Here is an 18,108-nt window from a genome sequence, read left to right as displayed (position 1 = left end):
ATAAAATTAGTTTCAACCTGTACGAATTTACATTGTGATTTACATGTAGTGGAATTTTATTTTACTAGTCTAATAACATTTGTATGGCAAGAAAGTAATCTAAAAAATTTTGCAACTAATAAATACAAAAAACACACTGGACGAAGGGCAAACAAATCAAAAAATTAAAATTTGCCGGATACTACATCTTGGCAAAAAAAATGCAAGAACAACTGTTACTACAACTTGGCAAGAAAAATGTAAGAAAAACTGTTCTTACATTTTTCTTGCCAAGATGTAGTATCCGGAAACTTTAATTAATTTTTGATCTGTTTGTCCTTCGTCCAGTGTGTATTTAATGTTATTTATTAGTTGCAACATTTTTTAAATTACTTTCTTGCCATACAAATGTTATCTACAATTTGCTGGGATATCTTCCTGTTTTGACGAAGTAATTCTAAGTTATTGTAATTTTTTGTCTAACATCAACTTTGATTTTTTGTCAAAGTTTTTCCACTTATTTCTTTTGTTACAATGGCGTTCTTTTGGCTTATTTCAGATGCCCCTGATGATGCTAAATTAGCGAAAGTATACTTGGGAAAGATTTGATTAAACTATACCTATGCTCGAAATCTGCCTTTTATTCCTATAAATTTTAAAAATATCGTTAAATTCATCATTTTACTTTGTTTCCAATATGTTTTTATTTTGTTTTTGATAATGCCAGTGGCGGCTCGTGATTTTTTACAATAGGGGAGGCTATACCTAACTCTAAAATATGTAGACAAATTTGCACTAGCAGAAAAATGCGCCAAAAAATGTAATTTAAGGCCCCATTTTTTGACCATTTTTTATTTACATTTCATAATATCATCATAAATTCATAATTTCATAATATCATATCATTTTAAAAATAATTAGTCTAATTGTAAAAGTTTAATACCAAAGTTTGTGTCGTTTATTTGTTAACAATTCCATCTTTGTAAGTAGATATGCATATCAAAATAAATACAGATTTAAAGTTTTGCAGTCCATACAGGTTCAAGGTTAACATTTTTTAAGATACTCAACTGAATTTTTTTAATTCTAAAAGCGACCTACTGCGAATCCAAAAACATGATAAATTACCGACATTTTGCTTTGCGTTACAAATATCGGAAGAAGTTATTTGAACAAGTTGTTCCAAATATTATTCTAACCCCAAATACCAAATTTCATAACAAAATTCGCACTTTTAGTTTTTTCATTATTTTTAGTCAAGACCCTAAAATTCGTTGTTCCGAGATGCATGCAACGTCAACGGAGTCGAGAAGCTAGTTAGCCTCCGTTGGTAAATCTCCGGGCAGCGTGTGATGGTACTGTAGATGCCACTGTTAGGAGACCGGGTCTCATTAAACGCCTGCTGCCCTGCACGGAGCATTAGCAACGGAGGCTAGCCGGCTTCTCGGCTCCGTTCATGCATCTCGGCATAACCCAGGGTCCTGCCTACAATAATAATAAAAAAACTGAGACGCAATCATGCGTTCTAATGCTAATGCTCCATGCGTATGGATATTTAGTGATAATATGGAATTTACACGTTGTATAATAGTGAGAGTGCTTGTTGTTTTCGAGATTTAAGATAAACAAAACAGTGTAGCGTGTGTAAAAAAATTTATGGGGAGGCTAAGCCTCCCTTGCCTCCTCTGAATAGCCGCCACTGGATAATGCTGAATCCGAATATGGCATTACAATTTGAAAATTTTTATACAGAAGCTCTTATACAGTATGTCTGCATAGCTAGGAACCATATGGGAAACTTTTTTATTATCAATTTTACCAAAAAAATTTATTCTTCATAAAATGCTTCATCAGATATCCAATTTTATCAATTTTATACAAGGCATGTCAAAAATATGAATTTCGTTAAAGAGTAATGTAACTTTATATTCCAGAATATCAAAAATTGTTATTATGAAAAGTTGTTTGGAATTAAAAACTATATTTTAATACATATACGATTACATCCTTTTACTTGAATTTTTTTTTCAATTTGTTCTCAAATTACGGATACCCATCATCATTTTACTAAAATTATGATAACTGTTTTATTATCAATTTTACGAAAAAAAAAGTTATTCTTCATAAAATGGTCTATCTGGTTTAAAATGTAAGATACAACCATCAGATATCAAACTTTTTCAATTTTATACGAGGTATGTAAAAATATGAATTTCGCTTAACGGTTAAGTACCTTTATAGTTCACAATATTTCAGTTAGAAGGATTTAATTGAACATTGAAACATAGTTTTTAATTCCAAACAACTTTTCTACTTTTCTTAATAACAATTTTCGATAATGTGAAATATAAAGGTGCTTTACTCTTGAGTGAAATTGATATTTTTTGATATACCTATAAAATTAATAACATTTGATATCTGATGGTTGAATCTTAGATTCTATACGATGCAGAGTATTTTATAAAGAATAACTTTTTTTCGTAAAACTGATAATAAAACAGTTATCAATAGGTTCCTCCAAGTTACACAGACATATACTGTATAAGAGTTCAAAAAAAAATTTTGTTGAACATTTATTATGGTTGAAGCTTATTGTTAAATGTATTTTAGGTAAGTTGTACAGAAAAAAAGCTTTGATCACTTTCTATAAACATTTTTGTAGCTGGTAATTTTAGTTCTTTGTATTATATTTCTTAATCTTTCTTAATTTTCTCAAAAAGTAATTTTTAATTTCATTTGTAGAGTACAATAATTTAGTGCATTTTAAAGAAAACATCCTAAGATTTAAAAAAACACCTACAGAATACCACTGGAAAAGGAAATGAGTCAATACTCGCAATCTTATAGTTTGTATGTTATTTATTAGTTGTTACAATCATGGGGCAACCGGTTTCGAAACTTACATTTTATGCTTCACCTTCAGGCCCAGTACATATAGTCTTCACATATACAAACTACTAGATATCAGTATTTGGAACTGTTCTACAGCCAAAGATATTATTCCGGAAGTCACCAGCCTCATCAAAAAGCAGACTAGTTTTATTTTTAGAATCTTGTGTTGCAAATGATGGATTTTTGTAGCTACAGTTGGTTTTTTGTCTCAAAAATTATTTTCAAGGCAGTTGTTTTTACTTTGTGTTTAATTTTTGTATAAGTGTAAAAAACATTTAAATTTAACACTGGGACATCACTCACAAATTAACAAACACAAAATTTAAAAAAAAGAGGGTTTCTTAGGATGCCATGGAGATATTTTATTTTTTCTATTTTTATATGTCAGATTTCCCAAAAAAAAAGTACTGGGAAATCTGACATATAAAAATAGAAAAATAAAATATCCCAAAGTACCCAGTACTTTTTTTTGGGAAATCTGACATATAAAAATAGAAAAAATAAAATATCTCCATGGCATCCTAAGAAACCCTCTTTTTTTAAAAATTTTGTGCTTGTTAATTTGTGAGTAATGTCCCAGTGTTAAATTTAAATGTTTTTTACATTTATACAAAAATTAAACACAAAGTAAAAACAACTGCATTGAAAAAAATTTTTGAGACAAAAAACCAACTGTAGCCACAAAAATCCATCATTTGCAACACAAGATTCTAAAAATAAAACTAGTCTGCTTTTTGATGGGACTGGTGACTTCCGGAATAATACCTTTGGCTGTAGAACAGTTCCAAATACTGATATCTAGTAGTTTGTATATGTGAAGACTATATGTACTGGGCCTGAAGATGAAGCATAAAATGTAAGCTTCGAAACCGGTTGTCCCATGATTGTAACAACTAATAAATAACATACATACTATAAGATGGCGAGTATTGACTTATTTCCTTATCCAGTGGTATAATGGACTCGCATTGGCAACCCTTTCATCACCTACAGAATTGTAATAAATTTGTTCAAACTTGAGTAATACCGTCTTAAAGTGGAAGGTAGTAATTCTCTAAAACTACGAAGTTGTCAAAAATTACATTTTTTGAGACGTCGTATCAATTGAATTAAATTTTTGATATTGTTTTTGATAGAAACATCATTTAGTTAGATATTTCAAAGGTAAGTTGTGCAAATTTGAGAGTTTTGTAGGTAAAATTGTATTAGTTATACATTTTTAAATAATTTTTAAACAAAATTGATGTAAGTCTCACTTTCCGCCCACACCGTACTTATGCCCACAAATTTTATTTCTTTTTATTATAACCACCAGATAGCTTAGTTATTCTTCTTTTACGTCCAATTTGTAGAATTTGATTTGATCCATCAGTTAAAGAATTATATTAAAATAACTCAACCGTGCACTTTGCCGATCGCTAGTTTATAGTGCGCCAATGTTTGTGAGAAGGGTGGCTTTAGCGTTATAAATAAAAAATTATAGAAGCTATAGATTTAAATTTAGAAAAATCTTTATGTAAGGTTTTTTAAATTATCTGAATTTTTCAATGGTCAAGATAGTTTTTTTCTAGGATTTATGTTTTCGGAGGTATTTAAAAAAACAACTAATTTCGCAGTTTATTTGTAATAAAACCTCCCCCACTTCTGGAGTAGAACTTTTTGATATGTTGTTTATTAAACATTTCTTAATCAAATTACAGAAAGTTCTATCTTGTTTGATTTTTTCCGAAGTCAAAATCTTGATCCACTGCTATTTAAATGCTTTAATTTTTTTCGAATGCTAAGAAAACTAATATATATTTTTGAAAAATTTAAACGCAGAATCAAAGATTATATTATTACCGAGGGTCAAAAGTCTCTGAAAACTTCTGTAATGCTTATTTTAAAAAGTTACAGGAGTGAAAAAAAAAGAGAAAATTTAGTGTGATTTTTAAACATAACTTCTAATTATCTCTGATATATTTCTGATTAGCACGCGCATAAAAAAGAGAGTTTATGAGTTTTATAGTAAAATATTTTGATATACTTCTCATCAATTAGATCCGTATCAGTCTCAGTAGGGTTAGGAACGGGAGGTAGTATGTCCTGAGAAGGTTTCAGGAATGAGTTGGGTGGATCAAGTACAGTAGGTGATTCATTTAGTTTGTGCTGTGGTGGTAGCATCTGAGGAGGTACTGGTGTGACTCTGTCTGGAGTCGGTTTTGCTACTCGTGGAGTTGTCGTTGGTTTTTCAATTGGGTTTTTAACAGGAATATTGTCTTCTGAAATATCTTGTTCAGTTTCAGGTTTGTAGAATCCTTTTTCTTGTCTAGTAAAATTGGAGTCGTGTTGGTACCTAACGTTAACTATTCTTGTTGCGCCTACTAAAAGTAAAAATAAAGAATATTATTTAGATTATGTTTGTATTATTTTTATTTATTGTTTTTATTATCTATAACAAAATTTGAAAATATAAATAACAATACAAATACACTTTTGAAAACACTAGAGGACAAAGATCTATGATCGACTATATTCTGTCGAATAGAGAGTTACACCCGTCTCTAATCTTGGATGTAAGAGCACTAACATCAGCAGAAATAGGAAGCGATCATAAATTGGTATTGTGCAAAATCAGAATGAAAACACATATATGTGATAACAAAACAGCAGAATACACGACCAAGATTAAAGCCGAAAGCTTACAGGACGACTCCACAAGATAACTATTCCAAAAAAACTAACGGAAAAAAGCAGCAACATGTATATCACAGAAAGTGACGGAGTCGAAGAAAGCTGGGCAAAAATTAAGTTTAATATCTTAGCCTCAGCCAAGGAAGTTCTTGGTGAAAGAAACATTAATAAAAATAAATCGCTTCCAAGACGAAGAACTCCATGGATTTGTACAGAAGTGAAGGAAAAATGTAAAGAGAAGAAAAAAGCTTACCTAAAATACATGTCAACTAAAACACAAGAGGCATACGATAATTATAAGACTATAAGAAACGAAATACGTTCAGTAGTAAGAAGAATAAAAAATGATCACTGGGAACGTTTTTCGAAAGAAATGGAACATGATCTTTATGGACTCCAAAAGGAAATATGGCGCTTTATAAGAGGTCAAAGAACGGAGGTAAAGGAACTAATAGAACCAAAACACATAGAAAAGGATACATGGATTGACTACCTAAAAAAGCTCTATGCAGAGGAAGAATAAATGATGCTAGAACCGGAAACACCAGAAATTACCACAAATGAAGATGTTAATATAAGTGCAAAGGAAGTACGAAAAACACTCGAAAAGCTGAAGAACAGAAAAGCTGCAGGTAAGGATGGAATACCAAACGAATGACTGAAATATTGTGGAACAGCAATGACAGAACAATTAACAACATTAATTAACAAAATCATAAAACACAATAAAATACCGGAAGAGTGGAGAACGAGCGAACTAATTCTACTATTCAAAAAAGGAGATAAAAAGCAGCCAGAAAACTACAGAGGTATCAACTTGTTAAATACTACCCTAAAACTAACAACTAAAATCTTACAAGACGTAATGAATCAGAGGATAAGTTTAGCAGATGAACAGCAGGGTTTTTGTACTGGAAGATCGTGTACAGATGCAATATTCGTCATAAAGCAAATTACTGAGAAATCACTAGAGTATAATAGACCAGCATTTCTATGTCTGATTGACTTAAAGAAAGCATTTGACAGAGTAAGACGCAAAGATGTAATCCATCTTCTGTATAATAGAGAAGTCCCTCTAGATATCATAAAAACTATTGAGAACATCTACCAAAACAACAAAATGGAAGTCAGAATAGATGGACAACTTACAGAACCTATAGATATAGGCAGCGGAATAAGACAGGGAGACTCATTGAGTACTATGCTTTTCAATTTAATCATGGATGAAATCATCAAAAACGTCAACAAATGAAGAGGTTAGAATAGAATGGGAAACAAAGAAGTAAAAATACTCTGCTACGCAGACGACGCAATATTGATAGCCCAAGATGAAGATAGCCTGCAAAGATTAGTCCACAGATTTAACATAAGAGCAAAAGAATTCAATATGGCAATTTCATCTCAGAAACCCAAATCAATAATAATCAGTAAAGAACCAATCAGATGCAAAATAGAAATTGATGGTATCAGTATTGAGCAAGTAATGGAAATAAAATACCTTGGAATTACATTGTCAAGTTACGGAGACCTAGACAAAGAAGTGAGAAATCAAGTACAAAAAGCAAATAGATTGGCAGGATGCCTTAATAACACTATATGGCGAAACCGACATATTAACACTGAGATGAAGTCAAGAATTTATAAAGCCAGTATAAGACCAATAATGACATATGCATCAGAAACAAGACCCGATACAGCCACAACACAAAGACTACTGGAAAAGGCAGAGATGAGAGTACTAAGAAAAATTACAGGAAATACACTGAGAGATCGAAAAAGGAGCGAAGATATTAGAAGACAATGTAGCGTACAGTGTATAAACGAATAGATTCTAAATAGAAAAAAAGAATGGAACAACCACATAACCAGAATGGAGGAGACACGTGTGGTCAAAATAGTACGAGATAAATCACCAATCGGTAGAAGTATCGGCCTACCGCGCAAAAGATGGAGTGACAACCTTCCATAGAGGTATCAATCCGCCAATGAACAAGCATAATTGCTTATAAAGAAGAAGAAGAAGAAGAAAATTTGAAAATTGTCTAGGTGAATATCAAGCGGGTTTTAGAGCACATACAGTCGGAAAAATGAAAGAATACCCATGAACGAACATATAAAACACGCTGTATTTTCCTGTCACCGTGTCACCAAGAAAATTGTCCAGTGCAAGTACATGTAACAATAATTATTACATGTACTTGCGCTGGCCAATTTTTTGTGTGACACGGTGACAGGAAAATACAGCGTGTTTTATATGTTCGTTCATGGGTATTCTTTCATTTTTCCTACTGTAGATCGGTAATAGACCAAATTTTTGCAATGAAACAGATTATATCTAGCTTAAATGAATTAAATCTAGCATTAAATATGTTATTTCTTGATCCTAGAAAGGCATACAATACCATAAAAAGAAGTAAAGTATATGGAAAGCAAGAATATTTTGAATTTCTACCAAAAATAGTAAGATTGACTAAATGCATAATCAGTGACACTAAAAGTAAAGTTATGTAGAAGGACGGGTTTCGGATAGCTTTATCACCAATAGAGGCCTGCGACAAGGTGGAAGATTTTACGAGAATGCAACATATATACTAGAGGAACAATATATCATCACAGGAATCAATGTGTAGCATACGCAGATGATATTACCTTAATAACAAGGAGACCTGTAGAATTAAGAGAAAACTTTAATATACTAGAGAAAAGAACCAAGGAATATGGTTTAGAAATAAACGAAGAAAAAACGAAATATACGGTAATGAAGGGAAATGAAAATCATCTGGGACAGTACTTTAAGATACAAAGCTCAAGTAACGAATATATCTTCGAAATTGTCGGCCAATTCGATTACTTGGGAGTAACACTAACAAATAGGAACGAAGATAACCAAGAAATGACAAAAAAATGGCGAACGGTAGTAAGAGTGCTGGGAGTCTAACTCAGAGACTGAGGTCGAATGGCTCAAATGGCGACCAAGGGCAAGCAAAAGAAGTAGAGGCAGACCTCAAACAAGATGGACTGATGACACCAAGCGAATGGCTGATCACGAATGGATGCAAAAAACAGCAAACAGATATGAATGGACGCACCTAAGGGGGGCTTACATCCGACGAAGGATGGAATAGGTGTTGATGATGATGATGATAAAATTCCTTGTACGGCTAAAATCACAATTAAAAAGTATTCAGACACATTGGAAATAATGGGAAACTTCTGAAGAGAGTTAAAATAAGAAAAACATGAAGCATGCAAGGAAGAATAGATGATAGAAAAGGTGTGAGACGAACAAGCAAATCTTGGCTGAGTAATATCAGGGATTGGACTGACCTTCACTGGGTCATGATTAAGGATTATGCAAATATTAGACTATTTTATAATGTTTATGTAAAGTGCTACGATTATTTGAAATTTAAATAATCACCGCGTACCAAAAAAGTTTATTAATAGCAAGCTGAAAATTTGTTAATAGCTTAACGGTGTCTAGTAGGACAAACTTTGATGTACGGGAACACTGGAATATTGGAAGTTTTAATTCTGGAACAGGTTACAGGTTTCGAACGTCAGACTACGAAAACGTCCCATGTATTTTGTCGGACAGAATTTCCAATTGATTTGTTACCCTTTCATTAAACTCTCATGCAAACATCAGACTGCTATTTACCATCAATATAATTTCTGTCATTTGGCATGTTCTATGTGTCGGACGTATTAAAATGCCCAACATATACAGAGAGCACGTAAAGGTTGGAATAAATTAATTTTCTCGAGAATGGACAATTTTGGAAAAAAATCCCGAAAGATGTCAATTTTTATTTTTAAATTACGACTTTTTGTCATATATATCATACTAGTGACTTCACCCATCTGGGCGTGATGACGTCATCGATTATTTTTTTAAATGGGAATAGGGGTCGTGTGATAGCTCATTTGAATGGTAATTTAATTTTCTATGCAGTAATATAAACATTTACATATTTATTTATATAGGGTGTCCAAAAGAAATTGTTTTGAATTAAATTTATTGACATAAAAAGAAGGATGAATGTAATTTATTTAGTTCAAAATACATTTTACTGTTCTCAGAAAACAGAAAAAATATTTATTTGGAAAATAATCATTCCTTTTCGCTTAAATCAAAAGTTCAAACTGTTAAGAGGAAGGTGGGTGGCGGCTTTAATATTGAGTTTATGCAAAAAACAATATTTAGTTGTCAAAAAAACATTATTTCCTGTTTTTTCTGACAGCAGTAAAATGTATTTTAAGTTAAATATATTACACAAATTCTTCTTTTTGTCAATAAATTTAATTCAAAAAAATTTTTTTTGGACACCCTGTATAAATAATTAGTTAATGTTTATATTACTGAATAGAGAATTGAATTACCTTGCAAATAAGCTATCACACGACCCCTATTCTCATTTAAAAACATTATAGATGACGTCATCACGTACAGATGGGTGACGTCACTAGTATGATACATATGTCAAAAGTCGCAATTTGAAATTAAAAATTGACCTGTTTTGAGATTTTTTACCAAAATCGTCCATTCTCGAGAAAATGAATTTATTCCAACCTTTACATGCTCACTGTATGTATATTAAAATGCCCAGTATATTATTATGCCCAAATATATATTTTTTTTATATATTATGTACAGCTTGCTATTGAATAAACTTAAAAACAACCTGCTAGTTTTCACAATCATAAACTTGTCAGGATGAACAGAACTTGTCAGAAGATATGAATAAAGATATTTAAATAAATGAGCGAAGGATGCAACCAAACAAAATATGATATAGTTTTTAAAAGACTTACGTGGTTCATAACTGCTACAGTACATTATATTGTTATATGTGATTCCAGTTATTTTAGGTATAACTTCGTTAGATGGAAAGTATATGTTGTATGTAACTTCCGTCGTGCCATCATTAAGTTCGTGTACTTTAGTTAGTCTTTCTAGTCTCAGTTTCTACAAAAAAAAAAAATAAATAAAAAAATGAAACGAAAAAATATGGAAGGTAAAGTTTTCAATCCTAATTATTGGAAATGACATTAATAATATTGGAAAATATTAAAAATATTATTAAAAGATTTTTAAATTGAAAAATTATTGGTCCATTTCACTGGTGACACCTCCAAGGCTTCTACAATATGCAAGCCAAATGGATGCTGCAGTGAAGACAAAAGGGAAGGAATTCTACACTATGCAATTCACAACCCCCGTCTGCAGCTTGGTAAAGTTCCAACGGAAAATTGAACTAGTTACTCTATAGGAGTAATACTAATATAAAAATAAAAATAAAAATGGATACCATTTTTATTCAGTTGCAATGCGAAGGCAAAATAATCTTATTTCTCACATAGAATACGTAGAGCAGTTCAGCACTCTGAATCGACGATTTTAGACTCTTATTGGAGTCTCATCGGAGAGACGTAGGCCTGCTGCTTCATATACTCGGGGCTAATTAGCAAAATTCATGGAAAAGTTATTTACTAGCAATTTTATTGCTGGAATCGAATTATAAGATCTTATATATTAATAATATAGGTATGCAAAGTCCGCAGATAGTGTGCTACTTTTTTTATAAACAAAATGGCGCCGACAAATCTTATTTTTTTCAATTATTGCTCTATAACTCCGAAGATTTTAACTTTACAACAAAAACACTCAAATAATAATTCATCGCAATTAAATTCTGCATAGAGATATGTTTTTCCTGATTTGCTCCGACGAAAATTTTCCTCGGAAAATGCGGGTTTTCCCTACAAAAACTCTAATTTTCAAATAAAGTTTTAGGTAAGTAATTATTAATCAATAATTAAATTACTTAGTGACATTAAAGCTCTCTTGGTATAGATTGTAATTCCAGAATCCGGTGAAAATAAAACGAATATTTTAGCAACAATTCAATTGTAAATAAACAATTTACGATCGCACTAATAACCAAAATAATCATGATACGTTGATCAAACTTATAAGGATTATAAAGATGAGATGCTTATTTAATATTTTATAGACATAATATAAATAAATTTTTCGTTTTTTTGCATAATCTTTAAATTTTGAAAAAAAAAATAGTTATAATACGCTGGTCTAATTAGTAAAGTACAAAGAAAGGTTATTTACCAGCAATTTTATTACCGGAATCGAATATTATGATCCTATATATTAATAATATAGGTATGCAAAGTACGCACATAGTGTGCTACTTTTTTTATTAACACAATGGCGCCCCCAAATCGTGTTTTTTTCAATTATTGGTCTATAACTCCGAAGATTTTAACTTTACACCAAAAACACTCAAATTAAAAATTCACCCCAATTTAATTCTACATAGAGGAATGTTTTTCCCGATGTGCTCCGACGAAAATTTACCTCGGAAAATGTGGGTTTTCCCAACAAAATCTTGAATTTTCAAATAAATTTTTTGGCAAGTAATTATATATCAATAATTAAATAACTTGGTGAAATAAAAGATTTCTTAATATAGATTATAACTGCAGAAGTCGGTGAAAATTAAACGAATATTTTAGCAACAATTCAATTGTAAATTAACAATTTACAGTCGCAATAAAAACCAAAATAATCATGAGACATTGATCAAACTTAGAAAGATTATAAAGATGTGATGCCTATTTAATATTTTGTCGACAAAATATAAATTTTTTTTTGGATAATCTTTAAATGTTAAAAAAAATAGTTATAAACAAATTAACATTTTTCAGAAATTCTTTATATTCTAATTTTAAAAAATACTTAAAATGCGTATTTCAAAGGTCTTGAAAATGAGTGCTTCAAAAAATGTTTCCAACTATTTGCAAAAAAGTTATGAAACAGCAAAATAAATATACGATAGCTCCGTTGTTTATAATTGGTTTTAATTGTTTCACAGCTTAAAAGTGAGTCTGTGGTACAATCTAATTACTCACAAAGAATATAAAATATTAGTTCAATGGTTCTATTTTAATCAAAGATTAAAAATAATTTTTTGTAATTTTTAGCGCTAAAGTATGCTTGATACAGAGCCGGAGATGTTCACTCGAAGCGACTGACACGCTTTAAACTCGCGCGAGTTGTGTATGTGTACGGGTAAATACATAATACTTTTACGCTTTTAAAGAATTAAAAAAAATTATAAACAACGCAGTAATCGTATGTTTACTTTGCTGTTTCATAACTTTTTTGCAAATGTTGTAAAAAAGTTTTAAAACATTCCTTTTCAAGATATTTGAAATACGCATTTTAACTATTTTTTGAAATTAGAATATAATAAAAACTTTCTGATAAACGTTAATTTGTTTATAACTATTTTTTTAACATTTAAAGATTATGCAAAAAAATAAAAAATTTATATTTTGTCGACAAAATGTTAAATAGGCATCTCATCTTTATAAGATTTCAAAGTTTGGTTAGTATATCACAATTATTTTGGTTATTATTGCGACCGTAAATTATTTTTTAACAATTAAATTGTTGCTAAAATATTCGTTTAATTTTTACCAGCTTCTGGAGCTATAATCCAAACCAAGAAGGCTTTTAAGTCACCAAATTATTTAATTATTGGTAGATAATTACTTATCTAAAACTTTATTTGAAAATTAAAGGTTTTGTTGGGAAAACCCGCATTTTCCGAGGAAAATTTTCGTCGGAGCAGATCGGAAAAACATATCTCTATGCAGAATTTAATTGCGGTGAATTTTTATTTGAGTGTTTTTTTGTAAATTTAAAATCTTCGGAGTTATAGTGCAATAATTGAAAAAACACGATTTTCGGGCGCCATTTTGTTTATAAAAAAAGTAGCGCACTCTCTGCGGACTTTGCATATCTATATTATTAATATATATATAATCATAAGCTTCGATTCCAGCAATAAAATTGCTGGTAAATAACTTTTCCCAAAAATGGCCTATTCTCTGATAATCAGCCCAGACTAATACTCTAGATAGCGTATTTGTCTTCAGCCACCCCAATAAACGCCAAACTACAAAATCTGGCCCTTAGTATGCTTATTTTGACATGTTTATGGCCTTTTGGATGTATTTTATGCACTTATTCTATAGTAGACTTTTTCCTCACATCTATTTTGTGCTAAATACACTTTTCTATTAGAAGCTTCGTAAAAACCCACATCACAAAAATGTGAATTAGTCAAATCATAACACTAGACTAAAGCCAAAATAGCGCCAAGGTGGCAGACGAAGTATAAACCGTCGATAGTGAATTGAGAAGACACTGAGAAGACATAATAGACTCTATAGGTGAAATTTCTTAATCATTTTAGGCACGATGGGACCCTATAACTTAAATAGTAGAACCTAAAAGAAAACGTTTGAACACTGTGCCGTCACTTTTCAGTGGCACATGCGTCGACAGTGGCGCATCAAACGTTCCACTTATGGACGGGAAAAATAAATTAAAAGTTACCCTCCCTTACTAACAGAATTAATTTTTTTTTAATTTTTTAAGTTCTATGTGATTAAGACATAGGATTCAGCGTAATTTTAACCCACCACCCCCTTCCCCCTGCCCCAACCATCAAAAAATTCATTTTTCGTTTTTAGTTTTTATTGGTGGGATGCAATCAGTTTTAAAATTTCAAAAAATTCACACGCATAGCTGAGGCTTTTATAAAACATGCCTATTTTTTATAGACTCATAGGTAGAGTGTACATAACCTCAAAAAATTAAAAGAATTTTTTATTTCAAAAAAGCGTATAACTTTTTTTGAGGAATAGCTGCAGGTCTAATTTTTTCTCAATCTTGTGTGTTTTATCAAACACTATATTTTTAATTTTTTTCAGATTTTTCCGTAAGGCTCCCCACCTTAAAAAATCCGAAAAACTGTTTTTTGTGGGGTTTTGGGGGATTTTCTCTATTTTATAAACTTCTTAATATATCAAATCAATTTTGTTTTTATAGGTTATATGTAACTTGAAGTAACTGCGTCCTTTAGAATATTTAAAAATTAGAAAAACACGTTCAAACCCCCCAAAACCCCCTTATAAAACAGTTTTTTGGATTTTTGAAGGTGACCAGCGTTACAAAAAATCTGAAAAAAATTAGAAATATAGTGTTTGATGAAATACATAAGACTAAGAAAAAATAAGATCTGCAGCTATCCCCAAAAAAAAAGTTATATACTTTTTTCCAAAAAAAAAAAATTAAAAATCTTTTGAGGTTATGTACACTCAACCTACAGGTCTATAAGAAATAGACGCGTTTTATAAAAGCCTTAACTATTTAATTTTAAAATTGTTTGCATCCCACCAAAAAAAAAAATAAAATCGAAAAATAAAGTTTTTGATGATGGGGGCAGGGAGAAGGGGGTGGTGGGTTAAAATTACGATGAATCTTATGTCTTAATCACATAGAACTTAAAAAAATGAAAAAAATTAAATTCTGGTGGAAAGTGGAAAGTTTGATGCGCCACTGTAGACGCATGTGCCACTGAAAAATGACGGCATAGTGTTCAAACGTTTTCTTTTAGCTTCTACTATTTAAGTTACAGGGTCCTGTTGTGCCTAAAATGATTAAGAAATTTCACCTATAGTGGCTCTTAGTCTATAAGAAGATATTGACCATTCGGTATTCGCCACAGCTAGGGCTGTTGAGCATTTAACAAGAATTTTATTTATTTCTATTTTAAAGATCATTATAAATACCACCACCCGTGTGGTTCAGTGGTAAGAGGGCCTACTTTTAGATCCAAGGGTTGCAAGTTAGAATCTCAGCAGGGTGGAGAATTTTTCGTTTATTAAAAATCAATGAATGAAAATAATTTTTATCCTTGTGGTATAGGTTCTCACCGGAGCGGAGGGACAGCAGACGTTCGGATACAATTAGCGTCTCTTTGCAGAGATAATCATATTGACTTTACTAAGTTACAAGACATTTACTCAACACATATATTACACATTACACTATATCCTGATTTCGAAATCAACTGTACCCTGCAAATGGGCTTAGTTTTCAAGGTATTTAAGCTAAATAAAAAAATCACAAACAATAGTGCAATGAACTAGACACACCATTGCGGTTTTACCAAATTGTGTTTATGCATACCAGTCCTTATGTTAATGATTAACATCAATAAACGATTTTCGTAGAAAACAATTTTAAGATTTGGGAATTCTACAAACAAATATTTATTTCTTGTTTTTTTTTAATTAGTCTAAAAAAGTGTTTTCCACAATATGACTAAGAGAATAATTTTGCAATACCAATTAATCAAATATTTCGTCTGCGGGACACAAATCTTAGTTATGTAAAAATATAGTTCCTTTAGTTATCTACATAAAATTTATAGTCACTTTTGCTTAATAGGCCAGGGTCAATAGATTTAGAGACGAAAAAAAAAACCGGCACGTGCGATATCAAAGCGATAGCAAAGCTTTTGCTGAAATTTTCAAACTTTTGCAAATTTTGTATGGCTTAAAAGACAGGAAACGATATTAGTGAATCGTTTTCGTTTACGGCTATTAAAGAACATGGCACTTTTGTAGCTAACCACTTGACGTGGTAAATTCTTCTTCTTGATGTGCCTATCAGCATGGCAATCTTCACTTTATCTGCAACAACGCGGGAAACTGCACAGATGTTGTGTTGAACCAGGTTCTGAGGTTCTTCCTGTTGAATCTGTTGAACCAGGATGTCCTTCTTCTTGACCGCGCTTTCCAAATATTTTTCCTTGCAGGATGGCTTGTAGGAGGGCATTGAGGGCTTCGCATAATGTGTCCAAAGTATTCCAAGTTTCGAGATTTGATGGTGGTTAGTACCTCTCGGTTCTTCCCCATTCTTCTAAGGACCTGCTCATTTTGTGTCCCGATCAGTCAATGGGATTTTAAGAATTCTCCGATATAGCCACATCTCAAATGCTTCCAATTTTCGGCACATATCTTCGTTCAAGGTCCATGATTCGACATCATAAAAAAGGCAGAGAAGACGTAACATCTCAGCATTCTTACTTTTATACCAAGAGAAAGGTTGTGGGCTCTTGAAAAAAGCTCCCATACGATTGAAGGTTGATCCAGCCTTTCCGACGCACTCTTATCTCTTGGTTGTTGATCCATTCTTCATTTATTATGGTGCCGAGGTAGTCGTAGTGCCTCTCTCTTTCTACAGGGGTTTGGTTGATGTAGAGTTGACCTTCTGTTATCTTTTTCCTGCTAATGATCATAAGCTTTGTCTTCTTTACGTTCAGATTGAGTCCATATTGTTGACTGTAATACGTGATTTTGTTCATGAGGACTTGTGGGTCTTCTAGATTGTCCGCAAATACAATGGTGTCATCTCTAGACCTGATGTTATTTAGCCGGTAACCGTTTAGTAGAATACCTTTTTCAGTTTCGTGCAAAGCTTCGATAAATATTCTTTCAGAGGAAAGATTGAAAATTAGGGGGGACAAAATGCAGCCTTGGCTCACTCCACGCATGATTTTCACATATTCGGTGTGTTCACCGTCAACTCTGAGCTTTGCAGTTTGATTCCAGTAAAGGTTTCTAATTATTTTCAGATCTTGGTTGTTAATTCCTTCCTGCTTCTTTTAGTATTTGCATCATCTTGGCGTGCTGCTCTCGATCAAACTCTTTCTCGTAATTAACCAGACATCTGTACCCTCTCTCGTACCAACAACATTTATGAATCCAAAATTCTTCTTCTTCTACGGCGCTACAGCCCAAATTGAGCCTTGGCCTACTTTATTTTTTGCCTCCAGCCTTGCTTGTCTGTGGCTGCTCTTCTCCATACACGGACTCCTAAAAGGGCTGGTGCGTCGCTGTTTACTGTGTCTATCACATGTCCGACCCATTGCAATCTTTGTATTCTAATGAAGTCTGATAGGGCTGCTTCCCTATAAAGTTGATAAAGTTCGTTGTTGTATCTACTTCTGAAGATACCGTTTTCCCTCAAACTTTCCTTTCGAAGGTGTCGAGTTTGTTTTTGGATGTTTCTTTCAGGACCCAGGCTTCACTGCCATAGCATATTATTGGCCGAATTAAAGTTTTATAGATTCTTATCTTTGTATTTCGGTGGACACTTTTAGACCGAAATATATGGGAGACAGCAAAATAAGCTCTGTTTGCCTGCGTTATTTTCTTCCGTATTTTTCCATCTTCTGATCCGTCGGCATATATTTCTACTCCCAGGTATGTAAACTTTCCAACCGTTTCAATGTCATCTTCATGTAGGATGTTTTGTGGGAGTATATTTCTTCTCGTCTGAGTCATTATTTTTGTTTTTTCTGTGTTAATTTCCAGACCTAGCATTTTTGTTTGAGTTTTTCCAGACCTAGCATGTTTCCTGCGCTCCTGTTGATGTTCTACTCATAATATTAATATCATCGGCATAAGCGGCCAGTTGAACCGTTCGGTTGGTCAGTAGGTTATGAATCCGAACTAGTTAGGCAAAATTTGACTTTTAACGTGGTAAATTACAGGAGACATATGTTGACCATTCCCTGTATCAATTTGAATCAGCCCGAGTGACGATGCAGGGATGCATGACTATCACTATTCGCACGACGGAACATTAGACAAAGTCATAAAAGAAAGACGTACGTCAGGTAG

General features: G+C 32.2%; 1 protein-coding gene across 1 annotated transcript in view; it reads right to left on the bottom strand.

Annotated features, from left to right (window-relative positions):
• Positions 1-18,108, bottom strand: part of LOC114333076 (serine protease gd-like) — a 59,981-nt gene that overhangs the window by 26,648 nt on the left and 15,225 nt on the right. The window contains exons 3-4 of the mRNA XM_028282900.2: positions 10,360-10,513; positions 4,898-5,234 (exon numbers count right to left, since the gene is read on the bottom strand). Coding sequence (XP_028138701.2) covers positions 4,898-5,234; positions 10,360-10,513 — 491 coding nt within the window. The remainder of the gene's footprint in view (positions 1-4,897; positions 5,235-10,359; positions 10,514-18,108) is intronic.

The sequence above is a fragment of the Diabrotica virgifera genome, chromosome 7, assembly GCF_917563875.1.
Source record: "Diabrotica virgifera virgifera chromosome 7, PGI_DIABVI_V3a".
Classification (NCBI taxonomy): domain Eukaryota; kingdom Metazoa; phylum Arthropoda; class Insecta; order Coleoptera; family Chrysomelidae; genus Diabrotica; species Diabrotica virgifera.
Note: the sequence above shows the minus strand (reverse complement) of the source record. Positions and strands in the feature narration are given on the sequence as shown.